This window comes from Sitophilus oryzae, unplaced genomic scaffold, assembly GCF_002938485.1.
Source record: "Sitophilus oryzae breed Bouriz unplaced genomic scaffold, Soryzae_2.0 scaffold_1002_pilon_pilon, whole genome shotgun sequence".
Taxonomy (NCBI): Eukaryota; Metazoa; Arthropoda; class Insecta; order Coleoptera; family Curculionidae; genus Sitophilus; species Sitophilus oryzae.
The window spans coordinates 769,303-795,752 of NW_022145619.1; the positions used below are offsets into that span (position 1 = coordinate 769,303).

Consider the following 26,450-nt stretch of genomic DNA (forward strand, 5'->3'; position numbering starts at 1 on the left):
AAAATCTTTCAAAATCTAAACCGCTCTCATTAAAGAAATTCCGAAAAGTGTTTATAGCGTCCATTTTCAAAGTAATTATTGCTATCTTGTGAGTTTAATTCAAGTTTTATTTACTCCAACCGGTGATAATTGTGTGAAAAAGTGGCATTAAAAACTTAAAACGCTGTGCTGTGAACTGTGAACTGCAAAAACCATCGTGGATCGTGGCATAACGTCGGTTTCCAATGTTTCATAGGTATTTTATACATGTCCTTATATAAAATAAAGGGCGCGTTCAGGGACGGTCAGCGGCTGAGTGGCTGAGTAAGAGGTTTCCCTCAACGGTCTCTTTTTACACGCAAAAACAGTCAGCCACTGAGTAAAATACTCAGCGGTCGGTCAGCCGCTGTGTTCCCTGAACGCGCACAAAGTTTCTTGTTTGCAACACACTGTATTTAATTTATAAAATTAAAAGAAAATAATAAATTTGAATAAACAATATTTAGCGATATAATTCCGGAAAAAGCCGAACCGCTCCGAAATTTTCAAAAGTTTTGGGTCGCGACCGTTGCAAGAATAGCGCCAAATAGTGTTTACATTGTCCTTATGGGCACTTTCCAATCTAAACTTGTTTCATTTATCTATGGGTACATTAAAAATGCATAATAGATAAATTTTATAATATAGGTATTGAAATTTAGAAAACGTCAATATTTGACGTTTTCAGTATTTTACCAAACCGTTCCGTATCAAACCGATGTTTTTTAGAAACCGCTCTTTACCTTAGTATACCGGTCTGGTTCGCCTGGTTTTGCGACGGAATATAGCAATACTGTCTGCGAAGAAAATATAGCAGAAATATATTTTTTTTTGAAAAAAAAACTACAACCCATTATTTTCTAATGAATTTCGAGATATTGATTTTTGAATTCAGAGTTCTAATAGCGCAACCACTGTCGAATACCAACTCAATTCCACTTATTTTTACCAAAAGTGCAAGTGCTATAGGGAAAATTACGACTCGTTAATAAATAAACAAATAAAGTATCACGAGACGTAATTAAATCGCCAAGCTGAACGCACGATATACACACTTTCTTAGAATTTTAAGTACTGATTGGGGCGACCAGTCGACCACGACGAAAATCTGCTATAACCCCTTCTCATGTGCACAGTTTCTCGGTTTATTTCATACGTTTGGCAACGTTTTTACTGTTCTCTCTTTGTTCAGTTCATTATAACGGCATTGTACTCTTCTTACAGTACGTCTGTCCGTTCTGTAGCTACGGGGTATCCGTGAGAGGGGAAACGATATTCTCTCGATGTTTTTCGTAAAAAATTAGACGACGCGTCCCATCAATAAACATTCGACAAATTTGCAAGTAGCCAATAAAATGCGTGGGCGGAGCGATTTGCGGTGACGTTCTCGTCAAGTCGACGTATAAAATATATTGTTGTTTATTTAAATGTTTTTTGTCCGCATTCCTTTCATAGACACAGATCCAGCAAACGTACTGTACATACGGAAATCTCGACCCAAGGCTAACCTTTGCCTCCCCTTGGTATGACGTAACGTTGAGAGACCGTCGAAGAAACTATATCAACCCACTTTTTGTCTCTTTTTAACATATTGGATTTTTCAATTTTACGGTTTTATTTTATTATTGCCTTAGACCTGAGAACCCAGACACCGATTTAGAATAATTATATCTGTATAAATTGCACTGACCAATCATATCTCGAATATCCGTATGGATTTTAAATAATATTAGGCGTAAAGTGGGCGTAAAGCTCAGATTCAAGATACTAAAAGGAGTGTCCCAAAGATTTTTATGTCGTCATAAAACATGTAAACTTGTCAGCTTTTAACTAGCGTCCTCTTTAGGATTTCTGTGATGTAAAAATACAGTTTTTATGTATAAATGTAGTAATAGATTTACAAGACACAGTATGCAATCACTGTAAAATTACATCTTGTAACTAAAAAATCATAAGCTAGCTTAAATGCTGGTAAGGTGACAGTATTGTACAGAGTTATACATTTCATGCATTTTAAAATGAACGCACATACTTATGAATAACCAACAAAGGGGAACTTAATTATAAGAAAGGCAAACCGTTAAATATTGTTTTGTTAAAATTGAACACGCGATCTATTTTTAAACTATCAAATAGTTTTATAAGGCTGAAAACAAAATATAGAAATGAAAGTAAATATACTGAAGTTTTATTTAATCACCCATCCCATCACTACAACTTATTCTGCGCCTTGGTCTTTTTTATTTTTGCCGTGGAGCCATACTGGTTAAGAAAATTCGATGTTTTATAATCGATTTACTATTACAGTTCGAGTTAGAGACGATAAATCACTAGTAATAATAAATTAATGATAAAAATAACCAAATTTAGAGACTGACAGATATATTTATTTACAAATTTACAGCCTTACAATAATTATTTTAATTAACAAAACAAAATGTGTTATAACAAAACGAAATTATATATAACAAAAAATATAAAGTATTTCCAAAGTGACTTGGATTTGTTTCGGACTATAGACAGTTTATCTAGTCTAGACGATGCCGACAAAGGCAGAGCCGAAATGTTGAGCCCCAGTGACTTTGAAAGTACTATACTTATATAATAATAATAAAGAATGATATAGTCTGTCCAACGAGAGAGTCAAGGACAACGACTGTCGTGTCTTCTATTTTAACTCCCAGGTAAATTGTATTTTCTGTCATTTTTTGGATGTCGTCTGTCGCAATCTTCACAGACTCGTTGGACAGAATATATATTTTTTTATAAGGGCCAACTGAATTTAATGGACAATTATTTATGATCGTGAAAAAGTTTATTTTACTTTTTATATAATTTAAGTTCTTAAAGAACTACTCAAATATTCCTCAGAATCGGAAATGTCTTTCAACGGTAGTTTTTTTACTTGATACAACACTTTGTATGTTTATAACGAGCTTTAGATATTAGTTTCTAATATCTAAAGCTTTATAACATGCCTATAACCTATTACTTCACTATCTTCAATCACGATATCACCACTTGGTATAAAATTTTCACTGTCTGTTTGTTCAGTGAATGGTTTGTCAATTTCCTCTACTGATTCATCAGGTTCTGTATCTTCATCGCTCGAAAAAATTATCTCTATTTCATTAATGCATTGACTTGAATCATTACTGTCCAAGTTATTTAGTTCTGACGGAGCTTTAACTCTTAACGTCGGAACTGGTGTTTTTAAAGCAGAATCTTCTTGAACTTCACCACATTCTGGTGTAGTATTAGTCAAGTTTTGTCCAGAATTCACGTCTGTAGGTTGCTAAAAGAATTCAGAAACAAATTAATACAATATAAATAAATATTGATAAGAAACGAAAATATATCGATAGATCAAAGAAAAACGGCGTTAGCGATGGCTACGAAAACGAACTGAAGATCGCTGTTATTTTATATGTAAAATTGTATAGGGAAATGCGAGGGGTGTCTCACTTGGGTAAAAATGTACATGTACTGCCAAAATATCATGTTACTCGCAAGTGACTGCCAATGACTGCGAAGAAGACTGCCTAATGACTGCCATGTAATTATTATAGGCGACTGCCGTAAGACTGCCAATGACTGCCAGCGACTGCCTAGAAAATGTACATGTAATTCCAATAGTGAGACACCCCTCGGGGAAATGTCATCGATCGACATTTTCAAGCTAGCTGGACGCCGTTCTTTTTTCGATCACACGGTATAATTACTTAGTATATCATAGGATTTTTTCAGAAATAATCTATACAGTGTGGCCCGAATTGTATTTGGACAACTTCGGCAAAATAATCTGCAAATAAGTAATAAAAATAAGTAAAAAAGTAGAAGTTTCATTTTTATTTCTGTTTTTTCCAAATAATTTCCGAACTAACCTCGATATTTGGATGAAAGTTGCGTGTTTTTTGACGTGAGAAATTTGATTTAGAGGTCAGTATGACCAGGGGCGGATCCAGTATACGGATATATATCCAGAAATTTTACTCAAAGTACATACTCCAGAGTCGTTTGTGACTAAGGAAATCGTATTACTTGGTTGAACTGGGGGGGATGCTTGAGGCCCTGAAGCACGGCACATAAAACAATCGGCACGCCAACTCTACTCAGATTCCATTGTTTAAAATTTCTCTAAAATTTGACCTTGTCGGCGCCATTATCGTTTCCTAGTCAGGGCCGGATTAAAACGTATCAAAAAATTTCTCAGAAAATACGACAGGGTCGTATTAAAAAAATACTGTAATTGACTGAAACTGAATTTTATTTACAATACTTTTGTCCAAACAAATGAATCGTTAACCGCGCATACTTCTCCAAAAGTAAAAATGAAAAAATTAATTAAATATTTCACTGTAGAGAATAGACAATAAAATTAAAAAACATGCCAGGAGTTACAAACAAGAATTAAAGAAATACCAATAAAATATTTATTGAACAATATAAAGAGGCTACGTACAAATTATGCCCATCAATGGGCGTAGCAAATTTTATTAATATTGTAACGTTTTTCGTCGGTTCCGTGTGGATAGAAAGTCACAATTTATTTAAACACTATTTATTTAACACTAATTAACAAAAATAATAACGATAAAAGACTTATAGAACTATTTACAAACGATTTATAACTAAGAATTTATTTTGAATTTTAGCGCGTCAACTGCACTGGTATATTTATAACTGCCCTCTGTAGGCCACAGCCGCCGGCTTTTATACCGACAGGTAAAGAACTCTAGAATAGTCCATAGATCGTTAGGTGCGTAGAGAAGGTTTTCGAATGTTCTCGTATGTACTAGTCCATTCCAGTGGGACTCCATTTTTCTCGAACGAATGAATCATTACTGTGTCTATTCTTTAATGCGATGTTAAGGTCATCTGAGGGCGGGACACATAGTTAGGTTAGGTCGAGTCCACACGGGTCCGCAACAATATTCAAATTTCACAAATTAATAAATCCACAATTTTTTTTGAGAAACTTCTATTTTTTTCATGGCAGGAAACAGTAGGTACCGCATTGTATTTTATACGGTTACAAAGTAAATTGGTAAACATTTTAAATTCAAAGTGAACAGAACACAACCTGTACTTGTGGGCCTTATTTATATCTTCAATCAAGTCTTCTCTATTAGCTGCAATTGCCCATGTTCTTGCCCTAAAAATGTATTGTTAACTTATTTTCGATATAATCATTTTATTTATTTTTATAATTATACTTAAATGAATAATATAATGATTTTTAAATTTAATTTTTAATGTCTAGATTCTAGATACAACATTAAATTTTATTTTACTAAATATTTAACATTAAATCTTACTAATATTAAAGTTTATTAAGATTTTTAATTAGATCTTCCTATTTAGCTGAATGTCCTAATATGTATACTACTGTTTTTTTTTTCACAACTAAAATATGTTAAAATAATTAATCACATATATACATACCTAATAGGATCTCTAGGAAACAGAAAGAAACTTTTATTGAACAACAAAAATAAAACTACTAAAACAAATTATATTACATAATAATAATAATAGCTCCCGTATATAGCGTTTGACGCCTTGGGAGTAGCAAGGTACAGCTTGCCATACTAGAGCCGTTCGGTATACAAAGGAAGGTAATGTGGCTAGCACTACGCTTCAACCGCCTATTATTACCTCAGGATTGTGAATCCCAAGTACTCATTTAAGGCTGAGTCGACTTAGGTACCCAAACCATTTTTATTTTAATAAAAATTGTCGGCTGATGAAATGCCGGGTGTGGGATTCGAACCCACTACCTTGAGATTGGTAGACGAGAGCCTGTACCTCTACGCCACCGGGCACCTATTGGCAACTATATTACATAAGAAACGAAAATAAAACTAGAAAAACCAAATATATCACATAATAAACAAAAATAAAACAACAAAAACAAAATATATCACTCAAGAAAAAATCAAAATAAATTAAGCCGCACGCTACTGACTCGAATCTGCCGTAACTGTGTGTTGTCGCTGAAAAAACTACGTCACTGGTTACTTTCTGTTGATGGAAACGCAAATGGCGGCGTGCGCGAGGATATGCGCGTAGCGTTCCCGCCAAAGCGAGTTAGCCTGCCGTGTGATTTATATGCCGTGCCTGAAGCATGACTGCTATATGTTACACTATTGAGTATAATATGTTACACTACTGAGTGAAAAATATACATTTCCTTCATTTTTTTACGTAAAAAAGGCTTCTTAGTAAAAATCGCTACGAGCAACCATTTTCAAGACATCTGGAACGGAAATAGTCAATGTAATTAGTCAACATGTTCAATTTTTGTTAATGATGACATATTATTTGATAATTTCGAATCCAAATATCTGGAGAATTTCTCGTAGCAATTGTTACCAAAAGACCTTTTATAAGTAAAATAGGTACCTACTGCGAAATATGCATTTTTTACTCAGTAAGTGTTTAAGTAAGTACTAGTGTAATACGGGTACAGAGAAAATTTATTATTCTTCAAAACAGTTATCAAATATGTAGGCGGCTCCCCTACAAGCAGGAATTATATTTTGACATCGAAATCAAATTTTTCATGTCAAAGAACACCTAGATACCAATTTTCACCAAACTATTTAATATACTTCCGAAATGATTTGGAAAAATCCGATATGGAAATGAAATTTTTAAATTTCTATACCCTGTATCTCCGAAACAACGTATTTTAGAACATGAAATTATTTTTTTTACTTGTTTTTATTTGCAGAACAAAACATGCTCCCGATGTTGACATTGAAATTACTTAGTATATCATAAGATTTTTTCAGAATAAATTTAAATTTTATAGGACTTACCTCTTTTTTAGTATCACTTTTGTCCGCATTATTTGATTCTTCCGGTATCCAAATGACATCGTCTACTTCGTCAGGTTCATTATCATCGATAATTTCCACCACCTCGTTTGAGTTCAGTGTGGACGGTCGTATTTGTAACGTGTCATTTAGTACACAAGATTCGATGTTACGATATTTTTCCGGCAGATCGCTGGCGAGTGTTCGGATATATGTAACATTCTCTGCCAACTTAGTTTCTTGTTTTGTGATTTCTTGAAATAATTCCCGATTACGAGATTCCGCCGTTTTTATCACCTCTTTTGCCTGAAATGTATAAATTATTAAAATACAATCCAGATACAATATTATGAACGATTGTAGGTCAACCCGTGGCTAAGCATTCAAAATAGTGATGGGCATTACGATTATTTTTAGTGAATCGATTTTTCATAATGAGTCGACTCTTACGATTCCTTCACTTGAACAAACTACAAACCAAACAAACACGTTTCGCGTATCACAGTATAGGCTTGGTACATTCTCCTCCGGTGCTGCCATCCTCGGAGAATATCGTAAACAACTAGTATATACAAATACACAGGTTTAAATAGCGAGTATATGAACAATTTATTATATAATTATTCTAAAAGTGTTAGTAAGTATGATTGGTGAAAATTCTAAAAATAAAAATAAAAAAGTAAATATTTTGATATCTTCAAAAGGTCTAACTTGTATTATAATTTATTATTCCAACTAAAAAAACTTTTTAGATGAGTTTAACTACGGTAGTGGGGGTAGCGAGCATAGTTTTAATCACCGGTTTTGCTAGTGGGGTCATAATTGGGCCTATTTCGGCTATAATGAATTTTTTTAAAGGTACATAATTATAATTTTAAAAGTAGTTCATAAAACATTTAATCACTAGTCGATTAAAAAAGTATACCATTAATATTGCAAATTATATTTTATCCTCTCATAGTATATGTCTATTTCATTTTTTGATTATGTAACGAGCACTTTGTTTACTCACTTGTTTCGTCGAACAGCTTGAATCCATTTTTGCTTTTGATCAAATGGGTGTGAGAAACTATGAACTTATAAAATATTGTTTCGGGAGAGTTGAATATCCGGGAAAGTTGAGTTATTGAATGTTATTGCAACCAATAACGCCCTAGTTCCGCTCTCCTTTATGCGTTAACACTTTTTTGGCAATTTTATTAACATTTGAAATTATCACAACACTACACGACGCGCGACACCTAGTTCGAATTCTTTTTCACTTATTTTTTACTACCCGAAACAGCGTTACATCACACAAACCTCGTACCTGAGTGTCTCAATAACTGCACTAGCAAAAAAAACTAAAATACTTAAATATTATGACAAAGCCACGATTTCAATATAATTTTAATGCTGTCAACATGATCTGTAACATCAACACGTACTGATAATTTCTGATTTCTGCCTTTGAAGCACTGCGGTCGGAATTTGTTGAAATCAACTGAAATGCACCAAGCCTACAAATAGATATATTTTTTTGTAAATAACTTTCACATCGTTCGCATTTTATATACATGATGTTTGTTTAGGGATTTTGTTCGAGTCTATTGATACCCTGCTACATAAATATGCCGTATGAACCGTATTCTAAACGGTGAATCGAATCTCACGATTCATTTTTAATACTCGTTCAATCTTTGCCCACCTCTAATGCAAAATACACTTAAATCGAGAAGTAGTGTATAACTTATAGAAGCCCTTTGAAAATATACAAACCTTAGACAATATATTACGCATATTGTAGTTTTCTCTGTCTGAGAACTGATTCAGTCCAACTAGATCCGCTAAATCCTGTATTTTATCTATAATGTAAGCTTGAGCTCGTTTAGAGAAAAGCTGCGTAATTTCCGCTTTAGATATCTTAAGCTCCGTTCTACAAAATTCGTCGGTTAATTCTTTGAAATTATATGTGCCAAAGTCTCCGCAAATCTATAATAAAAAAATAATGTGAAGTATAGTTTTGTTAATGGTGATTAATTATAATGTGACAAAATGACGGCAGTAATAAAAAAATAGTGGAAATGCTCTTTACTTTTTAAAATCACATTTTTCTTGGTTTTTGTTGCGCGTGCACGGGCGCTCTTATTAATGAGCCGCCCCTGCTAAAACGTATCGATATTATCCAATTCTAATTTTATATAACAAATTTATTACTCACACAATGGCCGTTTAAAACTTTCGCATCTACTGGTTTGTATTCCTCTAAATCTAGATTAAATAAAACTTTAATTTGAATCCTAAACGTTTCTGGAACTGGTTGCAACAGCTGATTGAAACGCCTGTAAATAAAAAAAATAAAAATAGGGTCCATATACAGGGTTTCCCAGAAATGTGCGGATATTTTAAGGGGTGGTAGATCTGGTCAAAAGAAACATCTTTGCTCTTTACCATTTTAAAATAAATTGAAAATAATCGAGTTATTTAACTTTGAAAATTTAAAAGAAAATACTAGCAATATTTTGAGAACCGCTGCTGGCGATAACCGGCTATTAAGGAGTTTTTTCACCTTATTCGACGCCTCAAGTGAATAGACAAGTGACACTAATAGTTCAGTCATTGGGGATCAAAAAAGGGGCCTGCTTGAAAAAAAGTCCGGAAGTTTTGAAACTTTGCAGGTTTATAGGTTTTGGGGTCCCTAACTAAAATCCATAAAATGCACATCTCCAGACTTGCCGCCGGCGCCGCCATATTGCCAAGATGGCGCCCAAAATCGGTATTTTGTAAATATCTCGAAAACTATGTGTTTTTCGTAAAAACTTGAAGAGAAATTAAAGAGAATAAAATTTCCTATAAAAAAGGTTCTATGGAAATTTTCGCGAAAGTCAACCGTTTAGGCACAAAATCTCTGGAAATTTTACAATTTTGCTTAAAGTATGATATATTATGTATAGTCGATTTTCCGACATCAAATGTCGATTAGGGTTCACTAAAACTAGTTTCTTCAATTTAGTCATAAAACAGTGGCATATCATTAATTCGTTTAATATAATAATTAATTTATGAATAATTAATTGTCGTGCTGGACAGCATTCATTGCGAACTTACCACCAGGTTCAGCATTAGTCTGGTTCAGCAATAGGGATTTTGGAGCTGGATCTGTCAACGTTGTGACTGGAGTAATGCCTGTTTTTGTTTTCTTCCAACCCCATTCTTCGGCATCTTTGGTACAACCAGACCAATGCTGAACCTGGTGGTAAGTTCGCAATGAATGCTGTCCAGCACGACAATTAATTATTCATAAATTAATTATTATTATATTAAACAAATTAATGATATGCCACTGTTTTATGACTAAATTGAAGAAACTAAACTAAAACTAGTTTTAGTGAACCCTAATCGACATTTGATGTCGGAAAATCGACTATACATAATATATCATACTTTAAGCAAAATTGTAAAATTTCCAAAGATTTTTTCCAGAGAATGGTTGACTTTCGCGAAAATTTCCATAGAACCTTTTTTATAAGAAATTTTATTCTCTTTAATTTTGCTCTCCTCAAATTTTTGCGAAAAACGCATAGTTTTCGAGATATTTACAAAATACCGATTTTGGGCGCCGGCGGCAAGTCTGGAAATGTGCATTTTATGGATTTTAGTTAGGGACCCCAAAACCTATAAACCTGCAGAGTTGCAAAACTTCCGGACTTTTTTCCAAGCAAAAATCCCCAATGACTGAACTATAAAAAGTCTTATAAAATTTCCCGGAAAAGTCAAGAAAAATATAAAATTTTCAACATTTTTTTTTCGCAAAAAAACCTAATAGGCTTGTTTCAGGGGCCGATATATTCTAGTTAAAATATTGGCACATATTTCTAGGACACCCTGTATTGTAAAAAAAATACACAGGGTGGTCCGGATTGTTTTCGGGAAACTTCGGCAGCATATTTTGCAGCCAAAAATAAGTAAAAAAGTTCGTATAAGTTTATGTCCTATAATGCTTTGTTTCGGAGATGCAGGGTGTAGAAGTTTTATCTTTATTTCGATTTTTTCAAAATAATATCTGAACTAACGTCGATATATGGACGAAAATTGGTGTTTAACTATTTCATCATAATTTTCCTAGAATAGATTATGATTAATTTAAAATAATAAAAACTTCCCAGATTTATAATTTCAGTCAAATAACTATCTAGACAACATGTTTATTTTTTGTCAGTGATGACATGTATGGATAATTTCCATTCCAAATTTCTTGAGAACAGTTGCACGTTGCGGTTTTTACCAAGATGCCTTTTTTACTTAAAAATATCGGAAATGTATATTTTTTTCAGTCAGTAGTTTTATACAGGTACGGATGAAAAGTTATTACTCTTCATTACATTTAAAAAACATGAAGGCGCCGCCCCTTACAAGTAGGAGTCATATTGATATTGAAATCCCCAAATTTCTAATGTCAAAAAACACCCAGATATATCGACATTAGTTCAAAAATTATTTGGAAAAAATGGAAATAAAAATCAAACTTCTACACTCATCTCCGAAACGAAGCATTAGGATATGCATTTATAGGAACTTTTTTACTAATTTTTATCGACAGAATATGCTGTCGCAGTTTCCCGAATGCAGTTCGGGCCACTCTGTATAAAACATATACTTACTCTAATAGGAAATCCAGTGCATGGTCAGAATTTTTAAACTGAAGCACTTTTTCTTCAAAAGGCCACGACACCTCTAAAATATTGGAATCATCTAGCTGGTACGCTCCCAAATAACCGAACTGTGGGATATTTGTTATTAAAAACCTACATAAAAAATTATCGTATTATAATAATTTTTTGTATTGTCTAAACACCTATACCTGTTAAATTCAGTGGGACTTCTAGGTTTAGATTTTCTTATAGTGATCGAGTATCCTTTATGAACTAGGATATGGTGATTTTTAGATTTTAAGTTTTTTCGGGGAGATACGTTTAAAATCTCAGATGTTTCATTTTTATCAGTTTTTATGTTTTTGGTAGGCGAAAGTTCAGTACTACTTTCTTTTTTCAAATCCGAGGAAGGTTTTTCAACGGATGATTGCGTTGGTGTTGGTGTGTCTATTTTTTTCGGTTCATACATCCAACAGCCACATGTAGCAGTCATTCCTTTCATTTTATTCAGCGATTCCTTACTGACCAACGATTTATTAATTAATTTTAACGTTTCTACATCCTCACTATAGTCGCTCATTTGATACGGACCGATGAATATTCTGTCTGAATATTTGCGACTTATATACAAACCGAATAAGTTATGAGTCGAACATCTTCTGATGTAGTTATTTTTTAAAATTAACGTATATTTATGTTCTTTCGCAAGGGCCGTAAGTCTAAGCAGGTCGATGTATTTTATAGAATAATTTACATTTTTGAAATATAGATATTCGAATTTTTCGTTCAAAAAAACTACCCTCCATTTTTCCACGTCAGATATTCCAGGTAAATCTGCGGACATAAGCAAACTTTTTTTGTAATATCCGAATTCTCCGAACAGATCTTTTAAAGGGAACATTGCTTTTTTGATAAACAACGACCCGATAATGTTATTCAGGCCTCTATGTTTCACTTCGACGATCTGATCAGAGAAATCTATCGATTCCCTTGAATTAATCCACTTGTCATTCTTAGGCGTATTATTTACTTTCTGAGTACATATACCTCTCACTTCGAAATGATGAGGCGTAATCTGAACCAGCAAAAACGCCAAACTGGTTTTTTCGTAGGTCAAAGGTAGTATTCCGGAGAGTAACCACTTTATAATGTCCTGCACGTTTTCTGACTGTCTGATAAAAGAGGGATTCTTCGATTTAATGGGGATGTCCACGAACTTTTTTCCGTAACTGTAAATATCCTTAACGTTTAGTCCCGACATTTTCACGCCTTTGGTTATAACCAGTTTTAAGGGAGAGTTGAATATACAATAAACGTTAATTTTTCTGGAAATGAAACCTTGAAGTAGAGCGCTCCAAGGTAAAATCCTAGCGTAATCTTCGGTCAGTTTTAATTGACCATCTCGGACGATAATTTCTCCATCAAATACTGGATTAACAATCCTCTGCCTCTGTGGTGGAGAAGTATCTTTTATTTCGATTATATCATCCGACCTAACGAGCATTTCCTGTTTACGTTTACGTTTTTTATCGCTCGAAGAATTGTCGTTAGTTGAACAGCCTGTTAAAGTGGGGCACGTGCAACCGGATATACAATTAGACTGTTCACAATCAGTAGAAATTGATTTCCTAAGAACAGTTCTACTACTAGTCTTCTTATTCTCGACTAGTTCTATTTTAAGTTTGTCAGATTCCGACAAACGTTTATCATCCTTATCTGGAGATAAATCTAACTGGGTTACGTTAACGAAATCATTCTTTAATGCGAGTTTACTGAATTTTTTAAAGGTATTTGAATAGGTGACCGATCCATTTGTTCTAGAACAATCCAGAGTAGACTTGTCGCAAACATTTTCAATTTTCAAGTCATTAGAGTACGGATTTGTTTTTTTCTTATTTTGTTCACTGTAAGGAGTATTATCGGTATCAACCATTGCCTTACGTTTATTCCTTACGTTTTGAGGTAACTCGATGAATTTGGTTTTTGGCGACTTTAGGGGTCGGATGAATTTTTTTTCATTATCAGAATCTTGCTTGTCATCTGAACGAGTACTATCCCGAGTACCGGCACAGACAAAGTCCGAATCGTATATTTTTCTATTTTTCCGAATTGGTCTGCCTGTGACGGAATAAAGAGTTTGGCCATTGTCTATATTATGTTCTTTCTTGATAATGGCCGCTTTACGAATATCATTTTTCAACGATTCCTCTGGTTTTTCTTTTTTCATATTATCAATACTCACATTGGGAGTTTTATTGATGGTGATTTGTTTTTTAGGTATATTTTCTATCTTTACAGATTTTTTCACTTCTTCCTTGATGACTTTATCTTTAAACGTAGCCCGACCTTTACAAAAACAATTGTGTAAAGAATGCACTAAACAATAAGGAATTATATCGGAAAAATCCCACCTGTCGAGAACCACACTGCATTGTGGCTCAGTTTTCAGTTTGTTTTTGTTTAAATCTTTTGAAGCTTCGACAGAATCTTCCTCGTCAAAGAAGTTTGAATATTTTTTGGGTAATTTAGAAATTCTTCTGGATTTACTCTCACAACCCACAACGATCGCTCTGTTTTTAGTACATATCACAGTTTGAGTAAACTCTTTTTCCTCTTTTGCTAAATCCTTCTTCGCTTCGTCTTCAATTCTACTGACTGTGTCGATGGACAACAAGCCGGTTCCAGCAGGAACTTGTTCTATTAAAGGATCAATGAAAATATTCCGTTGCGGACAGGAACATTCAAACATGCATTCTACTTTTCGACAATGCATTCCGATAAGAGTATCACATTGAAGTGACTTGCATACGCAACCTAATGTGCAGTATTCTTTGGTACATTTTTGGTTCGAATCGTTTTCATCCACTTCAACATTGATTAGTTTACAGTTCAATCTTGACAATTCTAAATCTACTTTGGAACGTTTTTTACGCTTAACCAACGTGTCGTTATTAGTAATAGCATGAGGTGTTTCCTGTATATTTTCCGTTTGTTTTATTAAATATGGAGATATTGCATTAATTTCAACATAATTCAGAAGCTTATGCATAACCGATTGCACTTCATCTTCGATATTTGCGGTAGTAGAATCTTCTAAACTAATTAACCTAGTATTCAAATGTTTCTTTTTAACAAGAATATACACCTGATCGTGTTCGTAAGGTATTTCAAATGAGCATGTTTTAGATGTTCCATCACCTCGCTTATCTTTAACCACCGACAAGGCAAAATCTAATTGGGAATCTGTGATATTACCATCCCATTTTGGCAATAAATGAAGCAAATTTTTCGGTAGCGGTTTGTTAATCTGCGGAGTTACATCTAAAATTATTCTGGGTAATTTCTTAACAAGTGTCGACCAATTTAAGCCATGATTCTGAAGATGGGGCTTCTTACTTAATGGTCCAGGTTTGTATTTTGTTAGTTCCAAACTTTTCCTTCGAAAATCTTCCAACAGCGATGGTTTCTTGATTTCTTGGGGCCCATCTTCTTTTTTAACCGATGGTAAAATAGTAGATTCGATATTAGCTAAACATTTCGGTAGCGTTTTTGTTTTAACAAACAATTTCTTATCTCTAAACATAACGTAACTATGGTGCTTATTTTTTTCTATATTCCTATGTTTTCTCAATTGTTTTATATGCTTTAGCGACTCCTTTTCAAGCAGTCTTCTTTTCTCAGCTAAAGTCTTTGGTTTGTATTTTATATTTTCTTGCTTCTGTTTTTCTTTTCCGGTATTTACTTGAGAAGCAACTGTCGGCATCACTGTTACGTTATCGTGTTGTTGACGCAATCCTTCCTCGGCATAGCACTTAGGTATTTCATAGCTAACGTTAAGTTTCGCATCTGTTAGAAACTCGTCTAAGCTATTACTAAGAAATGGGGAAATCTGATCGGTAACAGGCGCACCCAGTTCTTTTTTAATCAAATCAGACATAGATCTATCGGAGTTATTTTCTAAATCTACTGAACTTTTGGCAATTTGCGGTATATCTTTATTAGTATTCTGGGTACTTATCAGCGGAGTGTAAGCTGGGTTATCCGCTATTTTAAAATCCGATAAGGTATCGGAACTCTTCTTTTTACTGATTATTTTTCGAATTTCGTTATAAACGGTAGAAATATTTCGTTCATCACTTTCCGTCTCAGGTGATTTTTCAAATTCTTCCGAAGGTTTATCTTTGCAACTGTATTTTGATGCTAGATTGGTTCTCTCTGATATATAACTTCCTAAAGTTAGTTTTCTTGTATATTCCGCGTCCACTACTCGAGTTCTTATTTCATCCAATGGGTTAGTTTTCTTTCGATTCCTTAGGTTAGATAGTTGCAACCTCAAATTTTCTCGAATTTTTTCTAAATTGTCGGAACTTTCCTGCTCATCATTACAATCTACTTCAAACTCAGATTCAACATCATTTTTGCTATCTGTCAATTTATCATCAATTGGTTCCTCATCAGGATTACTACATTTAGAATCATTAACATCAACCAAATTTATACTGCTTGAACCTTGAACACATTCCTGACTCATTGTTTTTGGACTGGAGTCATTCCCTGACGTTGAAGGTTTGTTATCCGATACGTCGCTTATATGGCTAAGACTATCGTGTGTGTAATTTTCTGCCGAATTTTCTTCAGATGATTCACTTCCCTTATTACATAGTTTTTCTAATTTTGATTCTTCAATATCTCGTTTTTCTTCAGAAACACTTGATACCCTAGTATTTTCGGTTGTAATTAGACTTTGGCATTTTTCTTCTATTTGTTTTGAATTATCAGAGATCTTAGAAGAGTTAACGTTTTGTAATTCATTTAACGGCACTTGTGAATCAATTGTTTCATTTACTTTATACTTACTATGACTGGGATCAAAATCTACCTTTTTGGAACGCTGTATTTCAATTTCATCATCTATTACGGACATTTTTGAAAGTTCTTTACTATGATCAGGAAATATACAAACAGATTTTTCTTTATTAACGTCTGTTTTAATATCACATTCATTTAACGAAATATGTGAATCAACTGATTTATTGACCTTACTATGGCTTGAATCCAAATCTATCTCTTTAGAACGCTGTACTTCAATTTCCTCATCTATTACGGACGTTTTTGGAAGTTCTTTACTATGATCAGGAAATATACAAACAGATTTTTCTTCATTAACGGCTGTTTTAATATCACATTCATTTAACGGAATATGTGAATCGACTGATTTATTGGTTTTACTATGGCTTGAATCAAAATCTATCTCTTTAGAATGCTGTATTTCAATTTCCCTGTCTATTACCGACGTTTTTGGTTTCGTATGACTATAATCAGGGGTTATACAAACAGATTTTTCTTCATAAACATCTGTTTTAATATCACCACAGATTTTATCAGATAAAATACTGGCACTTTCTTCTTCACTATCACTACTCAAATTAATAATATTTTCAGTATTATTAACAATATTAGTTGAAACTCCTCCCTTTTGTTTTACAAGATCGCCTTCCTTGACTAAATTTAAATGTTCAGTCTTTTCAGGAAGGCTGTCATCAGTTACGTCAATTATGGTAAATTTATCAGAATTATTTTCTGAACCATTTTTTGTTCCGTGCTCGGTATTCTTTCTGTTAGTAGAATCTTCTTCATCTGAAACTACTATACAATCTGAAGCTTCTTGAATTTCTTCTGAGCCTGAGAATTTACTACTACCCAGTAGATTACTGAGAGTAATCTCTTCCAAAGGCACTTTTTCCTCTGCTTTCTTAACGTTTTTCCGAGTCATTTTTACAAGCCGTTCTTGAAGATATTCAGGGGTCCAACCGGTTCTCCTCAAAAGCTCCTCCAGAGGATCGGTCAGGTCTATGGTGTTTTCTTCCATGGTTGTAATACGTCTATAAAACAGAAAAAAAAATAGAATCGACAATACTCTAATCCTTATATTAAACCAAATAAACCATCAAATTTTTTCAAGTGATCGTCCAGTATCATTAGCAAATCATTTAAGTAAGATCATGGTGAATTATTCATGCCAAGCTCTCATGATATATAGAAAAGTGTATATAGAAAAGTGCGTCATCAACAAAAAAAACGTGTTTATTTTTGGGGTAAACATCAGGTCATTTGGGTGGTTTAAATTAAATATACAGGTTGTTAATTTGTTTATTACTCGCGGCAAGAGCTTTATGGTTGAAATATGGCAACCTCGGCCCGCTCGTCGATAGACAACGCGACGGGACGAGTCGGCAGAAAACCCTATAAGTGAATGCGTTCTCAATAGGCAGTGTTGCCATTCTGTTCCCCTATAAGTAACTGTTGAGTTAACAACCTGTATAGAAAAAATAACATTAATAATAAATTTTTTGTACATAAAAAAATTAGTTTTATGCATTGTAGACGTGTATTAAATATCGTAAATATATCTATAACATCAGAGATATTATTGAAAAACGTTTTTTTTTAATTTACCACTCTGCACTCTGTATTTCAAAAGTTAAAATGTTTATGATATACATTCATATGAAGTTTTTCTTTCTTTGAATAGGTTCAAGAATTGTCCCTTAAACATTAGCATGTCATTAATTGAATGAAAAAAATTCAATCTCAGTTTACTCAACAAAATCGTAACTCCTAAGAATTCAAACTCGCAGAGAAAGGTTATCAAGGTCCTTATTTACAAAATCACAGTCTCATCAAAATCGCAACTATAGTAATATTGGTTGCCTAAAATGAAACTCGCAAATAGAAAAAATCGCAGTCGCAGTTTCCTAAGAGAGCCAATCGCATCTATTGCTGCGATTGAATCGCAGTTTGCGATTTGTTGCTCATCTCTAATCTATATAGTCTTGCTTGTAAATTCATCTTGTAAGAGTAAATCAACGACTAAAGAATCCAAGGATAAATAACACCCGAGAGCAAATGGTGACGATGTCACCAAACAGTGGCGTGGCACATATTTTTCTTAACCTAGCTGTTTGAAGAGATATTTATATTTTTTGATAAATGTTTTGACTACGCCTATGGTGTATACGTTGGTATCATACTAATTAATTACGAAAAAACGTATTAAAATGTTAACAAAAGGTACAAAACTAGTATCGACGTATAGGACACATCAAGTACATATAATAACAGAAAAATAATTATCGAATTCAATAAGAAAGCGCTAAAAAGGTGGAGCGGACTGTTTATTTACCTATGAAACGTAACTCCTGGCTCTTTCTTATCGCTGCTGCTTTTACACTTGAAAGCTGAACAACTAATCACCCATTTTAATAAAGTTTATACAAAGTTCACTACACACAAACTATTAAAAATCGCTAAAATTGTCACTGGTGCAAAGATGATGATTAATTGTTTGCCATCAAAAGAATGGTGTCTAAAGTCACAAATTCTGCTGCAGCCCGTATATGAGCGTTACATGTCCTAATATTCTTTAGTCATTGGAGTAAATAATATTAAATAAAAAAAAAATTTTGTACTTAACAATATTATAAAAAATGTCTATACCTATGTGGCGGATTCATCTCTCCAGAAAATCCTGTATGGGTTTTTCGCCACTGCAAGAAAATCTACAAAATAAAAGTTATTTTATGTAAACATTTCTGGCGTTAATCCCAAACGGAAACTACTTGTCAGAAGTTAGGTTTAAAGATATACAAATTTGCGTAACGAACAACAAAATGTTTAACGTTTCGGAAAGTTTTTCTCTTTCCGTCTTCGGACGAAAAAAAAATACAAAGAATAAAGAAAATAAACTATAGATACGTCTACAAAAACCGTTGACGTTCTGTTAAAATGACATTATATCCAGGGCCATGTAAGTGAAATATTCAAAATGGTTCCAGCAAAAGTTTCCCAATTATGACGGGTGATGGCGCTGATCGTCAAGATTTTTTGACAGGGTTTTGCTTACCGACAATACGACGTGAGCTACGACCGGACCGGACCAATCAGAATGATCAGTCTTTCTTGGACACTTGCCGCGGAAGTGTGTGTTAATTTCTCTTGTGATAAGTGTGGTTGTGTTTGCAGTTTGATTTTTCGGTTTTGATATTATGTTAAAATTAATTTTGAAGTATTTATCACCTGTTTTTATGTAATAGTACTTTTTCTAGTTCTATGATCTGATATGTTATGATTTGTTAATGTTTGTTTAACAATGTTATACCAAAGAGGTTATACTTAATATATCAATTTGCATAGCCTAACTTTTTTATCAATAAACTTTGTAGATTTTCAGATTATTTAATTCCTTTTGTTTCCGTTTGTAATTTTATTTTTAAGACATAGTATGTGATTGTTTCAGATAATATGTTTTAAAAATAAAATTGCAAATAGCGAATAAAAATAATTAAAATAAAAAAGTGTATTTTACATACAATTCCCCCCGGCCCCGTACCCCTTTGGCTAACCTGTAAATGTCAGCCTTGTCGAGAGATGGCGCTACGAAAATGGAACCGATTTATTACAAGGAACTTGGGCTTCTTTTTCGTTAGTATATTCTGTGATTATATCATAATGTTTAATATAAATTTGTTTTAAATAAAAATGTTTTCTATAAATTTTGTAGATTTTCTTGCAGTGGCGAAAAACCCATATAGGATTTTTTAGAGAGATTAACAATATTATTATTTACTATATGCATCTTTATAAAAAATATTTTTATGTATTATTTATGGGGGGTAGCTCTGTTATTTTAAGGAACAGCTTATTAAACAATATACATTTTATACAATACTCCTAAAATGTTCAAATACTCAAATACGTAATATCTAGGTTTTTAAAAAGATAAATAAAAATATAACTACAAAAATAAATTTCGATATATCGATAGTTATCGATAATCGATAATTACGGAAATGCTATTCGTCGATAAGTGGCATTATATTGATAGGCAACAATATATCAAAAAGTATCAATATATCGATAATTTTAAAGTCACCTATGTAATTCGATATATGGCTAACTATCGATAGTTATTGATATATCGAAAAAAATCCCATCCCTATCAATGACTAAAGAATACAAAGACCAATTATACCAGGAACCCATACCAGAAACCAAATTGTTTCCAGCTGACACCAAAAGCTCTTTGGCCAGTGCAGTGCCAGAGGGATAATATAAAAATACAATATTAGATAAAAATTACAATTTTGTTTCCCAAATATTTCTTTAAAATTATTATTCAATGGTTTTTAGTTTTATTTTTTACGTGTCTGCCTTCAGCCATTTAATAATAAAATTGATTTTTCATTTTTTTAGCTCACAAAATTCAATTTGTAAATAAGACCAGACGCGTCGACTAAATTGGCTAATTTACAAAATTTAATTCAGTACTTAATGGTACGAATTATTATTAGACTTATTGTAATAATCTTTATTTATTTATATTTTTGATAAAAGTTACGGCTACGCCTATGGTGGACACTCCTCTTTTACGTAGGGTTGCCAGACGTCCAGTATTCCCGAGAAAATCTCGGATTTAGGAAAGTTGTCATAAAGCTCTAACATCACGTACTCACTGCTTGCAGCATTGTCAGTTTTCACTTTTTTGATCATTACTTTAAGAAAAAAAAAAGAAAAGACAAAAAACACGAAGATTACCTACGTTATTTACGAAAAAAATAATTTTAGATTAATTCTTACATCTAGCCAGACCGTGAAACTTTACAACCCACCTGCTATTACCGACAGCTGTAAAAAAATAATAAAAAGTTTCTATATTCGTGGGACACGAACCTGTGACCCTTCGATCCCGAAGCGGTCGCTGTGATATCGCGATTTTAGAGCCTATTAAAGTTGTCTCGTTTGTGGGCCAATCATTTGAACAAAAAAGGATTAACGTTCATAACAAAACAAAAAAAAACTACAAAAGTAGTCTGGACTATTATGCCCAATCTGTCGATAGTATAATAGAAAAATAATTATCAAATTCATTAAAAAAAGCAGAAAATTAATTGTTGATTTATTTACCTAAGAAACGTAATTCCTGGATCTTTCTTATCGCTGCGGCTTTTACAAAGCTGAACAAATCACCACTGTAATAAAGTTAATATAAAGTTCACTACACACAACAAAGAGTTGAAAACTACTAAAATTGTCCCATCAAAATGGTCATACTTAATAAATGGTGACATCTCCTTTGTTTGGCACCAAAAAATGGCGTCCTACAATTTAACCACAGAATTTAACATTACAAATTTTGTTTCATCCCGTATATATGCGCGCCACTCGTTCTTTTATTCTCTAGTCATTGATCTCAAAACAAATTCTTGGTTAGATTTTGTTCAGAAATATTCGTCTAATCTATTTGGATCGTTTTCTTATACGCTAGTTTCTCCTAAACTTATAGTATATAACATTAAGTAAATGACAAACCCATAAATAATATAGTAATAGTAATAATACAATATGATCGAAAAAAAAACGGTGTCAGCGATGACTACGAAATGAAGATCGATGCCATTTTATATGGGAAATGTCATCGATTGTCATTTCCAAGCCAACTAGACGCCGTTTTTTTGATCATATGGTAGGTATAAAGAACAGAATTCATGGACAACCGAAAGATAGAAAGAACTAACAACTAACCATACTTCCTAAACTCAACAATATGGCGTCACGTGTAATTCGTTAAAAGCAAAAACAAGTTTTAACGATTGGTTAGGTATCCGAATATCGATCGTTTCAATCTGACAACAATGTGCAAGAAATTCAGAGTCTGAATTTCAGACAAACATAATATCTTTTATCCTCCATAAAAATATTAAATTCCGACTTCTTAAAATCGACGGCGCCATTTTTTTCGCAAGAACGATTCTGTAAAATATGTGTAAAATGCATACACATAAAAACTATGCTTTATTTTGGCTGTATGAAGTCAAATAGTTACGGAGCTTTAAATCCAGCTTTAAGTAAAACAAACGTATATAAATATGCCTATAAATTCATTTATTTTATTTACAAAAATGTTATGACGACAAGAAATGGTCAAAATAGGAATTTGTTGTCATTGACTTAAAATACTATTATACTTAAAATACATTGCATTATTCCAAATTATTCCTTGTTGCATGATATTTTAATAAATTAATTAGGTGTAACTTCATCTTCAAATAGAAGAAAACATCTTAACTGTGATTGTCAGTATTATTTGGTAGGGTTATGTTAAAACTTGTTTTCTAAAATGGCTTCCTACTTGAAATCAACGCTAATAACAAATTTATATAAAAATATAGATTGGTAAGAAAGAAAATACATCTAATTTATTACTTACCTAACAACAAATGTGAACTAGGTATTATATAAGCATTTTAACTGTTTAAATAACACAAGATAAACACAACGCGCACACTAAAAAATAAATCTTCCGGCATGGCACAGCATGGCCGCCTGTCCAGTAAAACAATATGGCGGCTGACATATTCTGTTTATTTATCGTGAAATTAGTGATTAGTGATAGAAATGAATTTCTGAATTCTTATTCATATAGGTATAACTAATATTATCTTCGACACAGTTATTATAGGTATATACTTATTATAAAATTATATATTTTTAAAACGTAAGTATTTCAAATTACTTTGTGGGTTGCGTAACGTAAAAAACATATGACAAATTATTGGATAGACGCATGACAGATTGTGTATACTCGTTTCTGATTAAAAATATTTTTTTAGTAAGGAGAAAAGGTAGGTAGGTATCAAATTTATTTCTAATAAACACTTGAAAAATTAAAACTACTATGTACCTTAATACCTACGCTATTGTGGGCATAAAATAATAAAGATTATAGGCATATTTATTCAATATCTACCTAATGCATTTATGTAATTTTACGCTTTTACTTTGGACAATAAATTCTGTAAATCATGTAGTGTCACTTTTATTTTTAATTTGCACAAAAATTGTAATAAAATTAGCTGAGAAAAACAGCTGTTATTGCAGGTATAAAAAAGTAAAAATTAGGTAGGTATACCAAAGGCCAAAGACTAAATATAATACCATATGATCAAAAAAAAACGGTGTCCAGTTGGCTTGGAAATGACGATCTATGACATCTCCCATATACAATGACAGCAATCTTCATTTCATAGCCATCGCTGACGCCATTTCTTTTTTCGATCATACGGTACTATGAAACAAAGCAATCAGACAGCTATTCATATTCATACTTATTATAAATTCTTTATTTACAAAAATATAAATGATAACAATAATAAATGATAACAATGACAAAATAATTCCTTAAAGACTTGGGGAACCTAGTAATTTTAAGATAGGTTGATATATTAATGTATCAGCGTCTTTTCCAAATATAAAATCGATATGATTAAAACTATCCATGGGCACCTTATATAGTCCTTGAAGATTGGGAACATTCTTGGCTAATATTTCCACATCCTAAAAAAACATTCATTGTTTTAACAAGAGTTATGTGAGGTTTTTCTTCACAATTTACTCACAATATAACTAGCAAGCCAATCGTTCATTCCATACATAAAATAAACTTCTGGTTTTATATTAGATATGTTATATTTTGGAGGAACTGTTTGACCATAGATTTTTAAGTTTTCTTCTGCACCGTAATCGTATTTTCTGAAAATCCCATTATTTTTAATTTCTTGTGCATAATGTAACACAGTTTTAGTCGATGTTCCTGCTGGTAACATGGTGAATATTAACGGTAATATATCCTATAAAATATAAATATAATAATAAAAATAATATCAATATATCAACGGGAGTAATTAGCCTTAATCAACACAATATCTTTAGTATAATTTTACCTACCTGATTTAATTCTTTCTTATCAAAGCCAGAAATAACAAAAAGGATATTCTCACATACAGCTTTGTCAATATTTAGAATCTCACAGTCGTAAGCGAGAAATTTCAATAATTTATCACTTGGTAGAAACTGATTCAGACCAATATACTTTGAAATCCACTAAAAAATAGAATTAAAAATAGAGAAAAGCACTTGTAGGGAAATTTTATATTATCCAGACCTGTATATCATAGGAGAATGGTGCTAAGTACCGAATAGGTGATTTAATGTGAGTCATATTTGCTACTGGTGCCAATGCAATCATTAATTTAATATGCTTGGCCATATCTGACATGGTCGAAGCAAAAACAAAAAACATTGTTGTACCCATTGAATGTCCAATATAATGTAAACTTTGCTGATTAGTTTTTTTCATTATATAGGAAAAACAGGCTGGTAGGTCTTTTGTTCCCATCTCATGCCAGCTAGAACACATTTTATTATTCTTGTGTAGTATAATAAGTTATGATATACCTAAAATTCCAGAATTGTGGACTTTTCACTGACAAGGATATGTGCCCTTTAGAATAAGTATTTCCTCTTGCATTACCTAACCATACATCGTATCCAGCATCGGCTAAAACAAATCCTAAAATAGATAAAATGAGTTAATTTTTGTATCTAAAAACTACCTACATCTTAATAGAATATTAAAAGACACGCTTCATATAGTATATATGCTAAAGTTTCTACCTAAAGACCGATTTCCATTAATAATCCAATCACCACTGCTTCCCAATAGCCCATGTTGGAGAAAAACTGGTGTATGGCCTAACGTTCCATTTTTGGATCCTGAAATCCTATGCAACGTTAACAAATATCCATCTTCTGTTGAAACTATGTGAGTTTCAGAAGGATATCCGTGACGAGCAATTATCTGTGGCTGAATAATGAAATTAAATAGTCAGTAGTGATACTAAATAGTTAGTATAAGTGAATTAAATATTTTAGAGTGTGCTTTATTTTAACTGTTTATATTCCTATTTGTGATATATACCTACATTATTAATACCACAGTTAATACCAAAAAACAATTAAAAAATTTATACATACCACATTTAATTCGAGATCTGGGTTATATTTAATATTTTGGACAATACCATTTTCTTTTATCGATGACTGGGTAGACAACTGAACCCCCTGAACACCATGAAATGATAAAAAGAATACGCACACAATTCCAGTTAAGATTTTTTTCCTATCCATTTTTATATAAATAAATTCTTATCTAGATATTTCATCTATGTAGATGCCTGTCAGATATATCTCTTATTAAATTTGATACTTTTTTATATTACACACACCTGAAAGCCTACATTTAAAATTTAAATAAATAGTATCTTAGAGAAAAAAACTGCACAATTTTAAACCGAGAACAATTTAAATTTTTAACACAGATTTTAAATAACCATAGATCTTAAAAAACCATCTGACCATAGATCTCCTGCTAAAACTTATTTTGTAGCGACGCTCGTGATGCGTGGTGGTACTAATCCTTATTTAGCGCTACATTCAAATCGCAATAATTTAACAGGTTTATTTACAGATGCATATGTTGAATAATTCAAAACCACAAAGCAAATTGCAACTATTGTTTTGATCACTAATTCAGCAAATATGAATAGTTTGCAACTTGCTTTATTGTTTTGAATTAATTCAAGATAAAACAAACAAAATGTCAATTTTATATTAATATTTTATTAGAATCTAAGACAAAATATATATATTTGAAGAAATCAAAAGAATCTTTAAAAATAAATTTAACTTTATTTTTAAAGATTTTTCAACGACAGTAACATTACATGAATCATAAAAACTATTTCATAAGTCTGTTGACTAGGACCAAAAGCAAGGGCATGGTTTCAACGTAAAATTACGAAAAAAAAATATTAATGTCTTTCAAAATCCAATATCTTTAATTAAGCTTTTGAGATGAACAAAAAAAACTATATCGAGAAAAGATACACCTAAATGATAAAATTATTTATTGCTTGCTTTGTTAAAATATTCCACAGGGTCTTTCCAGTGGCGGATACAGAGGGAGGCCCATGGGGCCCGCCCCCCCCCCTGAAATCTGTAAATTGTGTAAAATATTAGGCTTTTGGGTTAAAAACGGCACCCTAAAAAGCATATTCTACATTGCTTTTTATTTTGGGCCCCC

The 26,450-nt window shown here is 32.5% G+C and overlaps 2 protein-coding genes across 3 annotated transcripts; both read right to left on the reverse strand.

Moving 5' to 3' along the window:
• Positions 1 to 2,399: 2,399 nt before the first annotated feature.
• LOC115887501 lies at positions 2,400 to 23,026 on the reverse strand. Of its 2 annotated transcripts, none has more exons than XM_030906992.1 (7): positions 22,737 to 23,026; positions 11,680 to 17,352; positions 11,480 to 11,623; positions 9,040 to 9,160; positions 8,598 to 8,810; positions 6,843 to 7,145; positions 2,400 to 3,313 (listed from the first exon to the last, which is right to left on the reverse strand). In XM_030906992.1, exons 2-7 carry the CDS (start codon positions 17,337 to 17,339, stop codon positions 2,978 to 2,980), a joined length of 6,777 nt encoding a protein of 2,258 aa, XP_030762852.1. In that variant the 5' UTR covers positions 17,340 to 17,352; positions 22,737 to 23,026; the 3' UTR covers positions 2,400 to 2,977. The 2 variants fall into 2 exon arrangements, with proteins under 2 accessions (XP_030762852.1, XP_030762918.1); XM_030907058.1 differs by lacking the exon at positions 22,737 to 23,026 and adding an exon at positions 21,434 to 21,600.
• Positions 23,027 to 23,621: 595 nt separating this feature from the next.
• Positions 23,622 to 25,711, reverse strand: LOC115887635 (lipase member J-like). Its single transcript, XM_030907131.1, has 8 exons — positions 25,594 to 25,711; positions 25,343 to 25,542; positions 24,983 to 25,172; positions 24,764 to 24,878; positions 24,471 to 24,714; positions 24,254 to 24,409; positions 23,926 to 24,156; positions 23,622 to 23,863 (listed from the first exon to the last, which is right to left on the reverse strand). Exons 2-8 carry the CDS (start codon positions 25,493 to 25,495, stop codon positions 23,708 to 23,710), a joined length of 1,245 nt encoding a protein of 414 aa, XP_030762991.1. The 5' UTR covers positions 25,496 to 25,542; positions 25,594 to 25,711; the 3' UTR covers positions 23,622 to 23,707.
• Positions 25,712 to 26,450: the final 739 nt, after the last annotated feature.

Excerpts from the sequence above, each read along its gene's own strand:
- LOC115887635 (XM_030907131.1), bottom strand. The coding sequence starts at position 25,495 with ATGGATAGGAAAAAAATCTTAACTGGAATTGTGTGCGTATTCTTTTTA. Across the intron at positions 24,410-24,470 it reads CATTCTCCTATGATATACAG|TGGATTTCAAAGTATATTGG; the intron begins GTCTGGATAATA and ends TCTATTTTTTAG. Across the intron at positions 23,864-23,925 it reads ATTGGCTTGCTAGTTATATT|GATGTGGAAATATTAGCCAA; the intron begins GTGAGTAAATTG and ends ATGTTTTTTTAG.
- LOC115887501 (XM_030906992.1), bottom strand. The coding sequence starts at position 17,339 with ATGGAAGAAAACACCATAGACCTGACCGATCCTCTGGAGGAGCTTTTG. Across the intron at positions 11,624-11,679 it reads AGTCCCACTGAATTTAACAG|GTTTTTAATAACAAATATCC; the intron begins GTATAGGTGTTT and ends TTTTTTATGTAG. Across the intron at positions 3,314-6,842 it reads AAAGTGATACTAAAAAAGAG|CAACCTACAGACGTGAATTC; the intron begins GTAAGTCCTATA and ends GAATTCTTTTAG.